The 8,304-nt window shown below is 37.6% G+C and overlaps 1 protein-coding gene across 1 annotated transcript; it reads left to right on the forward strand.

Annotated features, from left to right (window-relative positions):
* The first annotated feature begins 3,438 nt into the window (after positions 1-3,438).
* On the forward strand, positions 3,439-6,739 carry LOC106181546 (uncharacterized). The gene is made up of 4 exons (XM_013565962.2): positions 3,439-3,759; positions 4,797-4,936; positions 5,417-5,522; positions 5,894-6,739. Exons 1-4 carry the CDS (start codon positions 3,609-3,611, stop codon positions 6,040-6,042), a joined length of 546 nt encoding a protein of 181 aa, XP_013421416.2. The 5' UTR covers positions 3,439-3,608; the 3' UTR covers positions 6,043-6,739.
* The last annotated feature ends 1,565 nt before the right edge of the window (positions 6,740-8,304 follow it).

Raw genomic sequence — 8,304 nt, forward strand, 5'->3', positions numbered from 1 at the left:
AAAGAATAAAGGACAGCTAGTCACCGACATAATACTCACGCGCAGGACTGTTTACATAGATATTAGAAACACGGCGGCCGCAGCTGGCCAACTCCTCACTTTCTTTAAACGACATAAATTACGATTTTTTCCTCCAAATGTATCTTTTCCAACTGTGCATTTGTAGTTAGCATCGTTTTATCTTACATTTTCTTTTTTTTTCACTCGCAAAGCATCAATCGCTGTTGCAGACGTTTAGTCGTTCATAACATCGCGTGAGAGACAATAGAGGCGGTCTATGTGTCGCATGCACCTTGAATCCAGACTTTGGTGCCTTGTACTTCATCTGGTTTGTATTCTTTTGCTGCAATCTCGACGCTGCTGTTACATATTTATTCCCTTGTTGGCGCAAAGGGTCTTTGTATCTTGGTGCGTGTAAAATTGCACTTGGATTATCTGTTGATTTGTGCGTGGAGTTGTGAAATTTGTATCTTGAAGGATATTTTTTCCAGTACTGGTAATCGTTAGTGGGAGTAGCTCCAGTCTGAAAAAGTAGTCCAAGAACAAGCACGAGATGCCCTTTTCAAAATTTGAGGTCAAAAACATTAATAAATATGACAAATAAATTAAGTGAAAAGGACATGTTCGTTTCAGACTTATGTAAAGCACAGTTGACGAGGCGTAGCGTGTCTCCATAAAATTTGTCGTGTCCTTCATTTCAAACAATTGCTTGTGAAAGGACTTTTTGGGGAGAAAAATTGAATTTGACACGAATATTGCCCAGCTCTTAACTTTGCGTAATTTGAACACATTTCCAGGTCCCATATATTCATAATTCTGATGGATAATAAGAATATGAAGACATCAGAGAATATGATTATAAAAATGTCAATGAAAAAAAAAATAGATGTCTTTTTTCTCGCTGATCAGATAAATAAATGTTTAAGTAAAAACATTATTTCATAGTTATGAACATCTTATAATCCTTAAGACTCTTTAGAAGTGCATGGCATGACCCGAGATGAACAATAAACCAAACCTTTTTATTTCCCGTGGTGATGCCAAACAGGTCCATAGGATTAATAATATTTTTTCCTTTAGAATGTTAATCTTCTGGTATTGCGAAAATTGAGCAGGAGCGCGCACCCCACCACCATGTAGCACAACTACCGCATTGTCGTTTGCTCTGAATGTTACACAGATGTTAGGTGCGTTGGGCACCCGGATGAAGAGTTTTGCCACCTGTCAGTGACACGTTTCTTAAACCCACCTTACACTGGACGGCATCCTTTGTGCGTCCTGGAGTACGGCCTCGTTTGAGATTTAAAAAAATATGCATGCCGACAACTGGCCGGTCATTGAGCATTCATTCTGCAACCCTGGGCGATGCTTGTGCCTCCTTTCTACATGTACGACCACAGCGATGCCAGTTTCATGGTCGCATAAATGATGCGCAGAAATGACCCCGTCTAGTGTAGAAGGAGTTTAAGCAACTTTTTTCACTGCCACGATTTCAGGGCGGCATTCATTTAATCTGTTGTAAAGCAAATGACTTACACTTTCGATAATAACAGATAACAATTAAAGCAGAATCAATTGTGTAAAGGGATAGGGAGTTATTTAGTGCAAGTTAAATTTCTTTAAGAGTCAACAAGTGTAGAGATTGTTCTCGAAGTAAGAAAGGGTGAAACATTTCAGTGACATTTTTGATTTGATTGGGTAATTTTTTAATAGATTTGCACGTTTCTAACACTTGTAAAAATCATGCAAACTCGAGATGGACAAGGTTCAAGCATGAGTAATTCGAATAATATTTTATATATTTTCAATTGAAAACAAGTCTCTCTGAAAGTAATTAATAAGGAAATATTGAATAGCTTTTTGTAACATGAGCATGGAAATTAAGAGTGTAAATAATGGTGAAATTGTGTGAAAGAGAGAGTCGGTGAATAAACGTTTGAAAGCTCCAGACTGTTGTCGTCATTCCTCACTATAACAGATCTTTTGTAAGGTAATCTGTCTCCAGCATTTGGTGAAATACACTCCCGTAGTTAAAGCCCCCTTTACACTGGACGGCGTCCTTTCTGCGTCCAGCAGTACGGCCCTATTTGAGAGTTAAAAAATTATAATACTTTACGTGCTGACAACTGGCCGATCATTGAGCATTCATTCTGATACAAAATCAATGCTTGTGCCTCCTTATTAAGACCACAGCGATGTCAAATTTCATGGTCGCAGAAAGGACGCAGAAAGGACGCCGTCCAGTGTAAAGGGGGTATAAGTGCTTGGGTAATGACAAACAAGGAATTTTCTTCGTCTTATAAATAAAATTACTTATACCTTTAAGAATAATCGTCAAGCAGAGTTAAAATGTGCCACCCCCCCCCCTCTTCAATGCACTTTCTAATGATACCGTGTATAATACAAATGGGTTACATGTTGCATGAAATTACTGAAATTGGCAATGGCTGAAAATGTAAAACAATGATATATAATTCAGTCAGATAAAACATAACATTAATAGTTGCCAGTGTTAGATTTTGTCCTAGATTAACAAGGCACAGGAAGGGATTCAGAGACCACGACATCTTTTATCAGACGCTGTACATGTTTAGATTTTATAATAACGCTTTTAATTATTCGCCAATGTACCAAATCGTTCATGTGCATTCATCGTGGGGGATTGAATTATAAATCAATGATATTGTCTATTTTAAAAGCATAAATTTGTCAGGCACTGAGCCATTTTAGAATAAGACCTAAAAATACAAATAATAATAATAATAATAATAAAATAACAAAAAATTCTCTAGAAGGTAATACCTTTGCAAGATCTGTTAATTTGTTGTTTTTAGCAAAACATGAAAGAATAATTCTGACTCAACCTTACTCAATTAAGGAACCAAGGGCTTATCAACCGAGATGATGATAGATAATTCTATAATGATATAATATCTTAATCTAGCGTGGAAGTAATTTAGAAATAATGACCCGGATCAGGATTGGAAAATAATATCCACTGCACAGAAACCCCGGAAAGGAAATGTCATAAATGACACCAGTTTCACAACTATAATTAGATTTACAATTTTCTCATTTGGTAACGGTCAAAGACAACGGAATGTTATTATGTAATAACAGCCCCGTATGTGACGTCATATGATAATTAATCAAACGATTAATTGTGTCACCCTGGCCTCTGACGGCTAAACATGAAACATATGAACAGACATGATTATATAAAAAGAGTGAGCAGCCAATTTTCTAAACCATTGATGATATCGTAATTATGAGGTTACCGATAACTGGAATTTTTAATTTGGCGTTGGAAATGTGCTCACAAAAGCGTCCACATCTCTTTCCTCTGACGTATGACGGAAAGTCGACAAGTCCGCAAACCAAAGCCGTGAGCACTGCTCACGCGCCGTATATAAGGTTCAAGCTTTTCGCCCTCTGGCAAACGCTCGTAGAATTTCCCCAGAGGTTGCGACCCTATGCGCTGCTCACACATTTTGTGGACAACTAGAAGAGAAACTGTTAACTGTTGAATTATCTGGCTGACAGTCGAAACTGTGGATTAATTTTTATTATATTTAACATTCTCAGACGAATAATCACAGTGTCAAGTAATGTACTTTGTGTTTTTCATCGTCGCGAGTGCACTTGTGAGTGCTACATCAGCTTGCAGTTGTTGGGTAGATTATCCTCCCGTACCAGGGAAACCGATTTCTCCGTACGGACCAAACGGGGACAGGTATTGCAAAGGAAATTACGACTTTGGTGAGTTGATTGCAGCTTTTACTGTTTATTTCACTGTATTTCAGGCCTAAAGGCCAAGAGTACATCGATTGAGTTCTATTTACAATAATACTGAGTTGACTACACTGGAATATATATCATAAACGACACAAATCACTTATCTAAAAAAAAAAAACATCTCTTAATTTCTCAGCATGATATATGAAGGCCGCATGTCTTTTTATAAAGTCAACATTATGTGATGACATAGCAGTCGCTAGTGACAATGTTGTAATCTCGGGAATATAGCGTTCCCTCAGACCGTTATATAAACTACATGACATTAACACGTGTTCCTCATTCTCGATAATTGTTATGCCATCAGAAAGGCATGCAGCACATACTCTATTTTCCTCATCTACACTAGCATACCGACCCTTCTCAACCTGTAAATTGTGGTTTGATATTCTGAACTTGCAATAGGCCCTTCTATGCTCTGCTATGGACACAAAAGATAAGTATTCCTCAAATACCAAATATCCTTAGCTTGCCTGATTCGCGTACTGAGGAATACCAATTCTGCCTGCTTATATCCATTAATCGTTGTCTAAACTGTTTTGTAAAAAGTTCCACAATTCCACATCCTTGGTTTTCCCATACTACTCCAAATCCATATGAATATAAAAGATGCTTGATGTTACTCGCCCATGTTTGCCTTCCACTACTATCTAACTGTAACTTGTATCTTTTACTATAACCTTTCTGTTGTAAAGATGGCATTAAAACGTGATGACGTTAAAAATACATGGTCACGAAGAGATTTCGCAAATTTTAGTCATGGTTGTAGGTTTTAAATTTTGAAATACTTTCTTCTTGTGTACATTTAAATTTCTTGTTTGTTAACAGTTCCGTGCTTATTTTACTTTTTTTTTTTTATTCGCCCGCAATAAATAAGAACTAACAAGTCACAAAACAACCCACGATTTAGAAAGATGGTCAACAAAATCATGGACCTAATGAGAGATTTATTAGGTCCATGACAAAATTGAATAAGATTGCTTAAATCTATTTATTTCCAGTTATCAAAGGTTATGTAGTAAACTCCAAAGAACACGTGAAGTATACAGAGTTCTCCGGCGCGGATGATGAGGTGTCGTTCCGTCTTCCGGCGCCCGGATCCTACTTGGAATACGACGTCCACGTTCACAAAGTGTACAAGGTACAGTAATAGATGTTCTTTTTTGTTCTTTTTCTTTTCAGCTTTATACCATTTTTAAAATTAAGTCAAAGGTGTTATTTTCCTGGAAATTAAAACAATTTTCTCGTTATCACAAAGGTTGGTTTTCTATTAGGGCAAAATGTTAGTTTATACTACCCTCTACCAGGGCCACAGATTGACTTTTCACAGAATATTCACAGATGTCTTTAGATAAATAGACGGACATTTTACTATCTTTTCCCATTTTCCCCTATATAATCTGCCACTCTGCTAGAGGGTAATTTTATACAGTGTAGCCGGTACACTCTACAACCAAGTTACACAGTCTATACCAGGTTTCCATGATTATACCTGGTCTTGTATTAAGGACATGTGCTTGAAATTTCCTATTTCAAACCTCTTTAATCCTGAAACGATGTCACCTTCCCGTTATAGAGGGAGAAAAAGAAAACTTTGGTTCACTTTTTTTTCATTTTCCAGGCATCCCCACAGTTTCCTACTGAACAGTTTGTGCGGATAGTTAGCCCAGTGACCGGTATGTCCTGCGACTTTGAATTGGGGACAGATGTCGAATACTTGTTGAGAGGTACGTTGAAAAAAAAACTCACTCTCTCGACCCTTGCTCTGTTTTCTTATGTTTTTTCCTCCTTGCTCTCTTCTATGACGGTTTCTATTTTTAAACCTATCTTCCGTGTACTACTGCTCTTTTTTCGTGCTATCGTTCTCGCTCCCGCTCTCTCTCACCCACGACGCGCATGCGCACATACAGACACGCGGACATTTCTCACGCACTCACAAAACCCAAACAAAACTTACAAATAAGTTTCAATATGTTTTTTTTTTCAAAATAAAAAGAAAGAAAAAAGAAAGGAAAATATTTTTAAAAAAGAAGAAAAACGAAAACGTATGATAAAAAAAAAAGCATAATGAAAGCAATCTCGTTTCATTTTTTCCTAGGAACTATATCCATCAAGGGTGATAAACTCCAGTTGAACTTGGCCGGTTTTTGCGACTACGGAGGGGTGTTCAGCAGTCAGGACAAACAGATGAAATATCTAGAAGACATTGGCTGTCAGCAGAATATCATTCCCCCTTTGAACAAGTGAACCTGTTAAGCCCCCCTTACACTGGACGGCGTCCTTTCTGCATCCTTTGTGCCACCATGAAAACTGGCATCGCTGTGGGCCGAAGAAAGGAGACACAAGCATCGCTGTGGTTGCAGAATGAATTCTTGAAATGATCGACCAGTTGTCGGCACGTGAAGTATTATTGTTTTTTTTTTTCACTTCCAAACGGGGCAGTGGTATGGGACACAGAAAGGACGCCGTCCATTCTAAAGGGGGCTGTAGAGACAGTACTCGTATAAGTACTGTCAGCTTCATAGAAATATCATTTATTCTTGTAGCACGGGTGGGGTACGTTAGGTTCGAAAAAAGTCCATTTTATGTATGGAAAATGTCCATTTTTGCAACTCAGAATTATTTCTTTATGGACAATTGTACTTCCAAATAAAATCAGAATGCAGAAAGGGGAATGATGCGATTTGACTAGATTTATTTCGTCCATGGAATCTTTTTGTTCCTATTTAACATAATCACCTCCACGGATTTAAATCCTTAAAAAGAAAAATAAGAAAAAGTAGAAGTTAAATGAGGACACAAAAAACGCTTAATACTGAACTTGGAAAGAAAACATTGTTTTTTTCTGTATATGCTAATTGGTTATTTTTTTTTCACGCGGAATGCGATAGGTGTGACTAGAAAACCTAACACAATCTTCAATAACTGGGGTCATAGCGCTAAGGGGGGGTCCTTTGAAGGACTGTTTGTAGGATTTGATCTTCTAATCTCGAATCGTTCCTCCTTGATCTTTTTTAATAGCATCAATATTGTCTCAGAAAACTGCCAAATCCCTTTTCAATGTAGGGCATTGTCGCTGTTTGAGCGGAGAGAAGGGTGAGCAATCCCTTGATTTTACGAAAAGATGACCTTTAAAATTGTAAAGTTGTGAGCTAGTTTGTGTTTGGATTAAGTAAGAATGAAGACCAGTAAATCCTGAAAATAATATGGTTGTCATAAAATACTTTTTTTCGATTTTTTTTTTTTTTTTGCAAATATGCTCTGTAATAAATACCGTTAATTTTTTCTCGCTTTTTATTTGTTTTTGTCCTTAAAGTGCACGAAAAAAGTACATGGTAAACACAATAAAAACCACGAGCATAGGCGCTCACAGGTATAATGTCACTCTCGTATGCTAGGACAACAGACGCTAGGAAACGCGTCTTATATATATTTTTTATTTATTGCACAAGCGTTCTTAATATTCTTATTTACCGAATTATTGTAAAGACTATCGCTTTGATCCTGTTCTTCATGTATTAATAAGAAAAAAAAATATGTAGGGAAGAGGGAGTGTTAAAGTAATTGAAATTGCAATCAATAAGGTTCACTAAGCTTATTATAAACATCTCCTTTCAGACCTGTATAATAAGCTCTTATTTTCGACAAAGAGTGAGACATACGGCAATACCTAATTGTAAACACCCTTTGTTGTTGCAGAATTCTAAACACGCGCACTTCAGCAATACACAATGTAGGTCATTGTAAGCTAATACTAATTCTGCATTACACCAGAACTTCCTCCACCGAAGCGTATTATTTCATTTCCATTTAAATAATTAACCCCCTGACTAACCTGATTGTGAAACGGCATTTCCCATACATAATTTACTGTCGATATTATATAAGGAACCCACAGCTTGGTACCTGGAGTTCCGCAAGTTTCTATAGTTTTGAAGTATAATCGATATGATTGTGGTTTACAGTATGCTGTTGGTATGCACCAGCAGCTTTAAAATAGGGGCGGCTGGCTTACACAGAGAGAAATAAAAATTTCTGAGAGGCATTTCACGTTATTCTGATATGAATTAGGGTACTTGGGTACTGGTCATGTTAGGGACGCGGCTAATTTCGCCTACCTTTTCTTTCAGTAGCAACTATTATATCGGTGGTGCGACGTCACAATGACGTCATAATGACGTCGCAGTGTCGTTGTGTGCCCGCTGCAGCAGGATGCGATCCTCATACGATTCCGGTATATTTGATGTCAGTCTCTCGTGTTTCGCACTTACATTGTTCGTCAAACAATTCAGACACTTTTTAAGGAATATACCATTTGTAATCTTCAACATATTTACCATCATTGAGGATATCGCACCTTATTTTCTTATTTGTATTTTTTTTTTTTGCGGGGGGGGGGGGGGGGGCGGGTAGGGGAAGGACAAAAGCAAATGTTAAATGAAAAGGCTGGTAGAAGGGTATGAGCCTACCCAGGCCCCCCACCCCCACCCCTCCACCTCCGCCTCCCAT

Source organism: Lingula anatina, chromosome 8 (genome assembly GCF_051362555.1).
Source record: "Lingula anatina isolate TDL-2025a chromosome 8, LinAna3.0, whole genome shotgun sequence".
In the NCBI taxonomy this organism is placed as follows: Eukaryota; Metazoa; Brachiopoda; class Lingulata; order Lingulida; family Lingulidae; genus Lingula; species Lingula anatina.

Bases quoted from the DNA above. Each gene is read 5' to 3' on its own strand.
- LOC106181546 (XM_013565962.2), top strand. From the start codon at position 3,609: ATGTACTTTGTGTTTTTCATCGTCGCGAGTGCACTTGTGAGTGCTACA. The intron at 3,760-4,796 runs GTGAGTTGATTG...ATTTATTTCCAG, and splicing joins CAAAGGAAATTACGACTTTG to TTATCAAAGGTTATGTAGTA. The intron at 4,937-5,416 runs GTACAGTAATAG...TTCATTTTCCAG, and splicing joins ACGTTCACAAAGTGTACAAG to GCATCCCCACAGTTTCCTAC.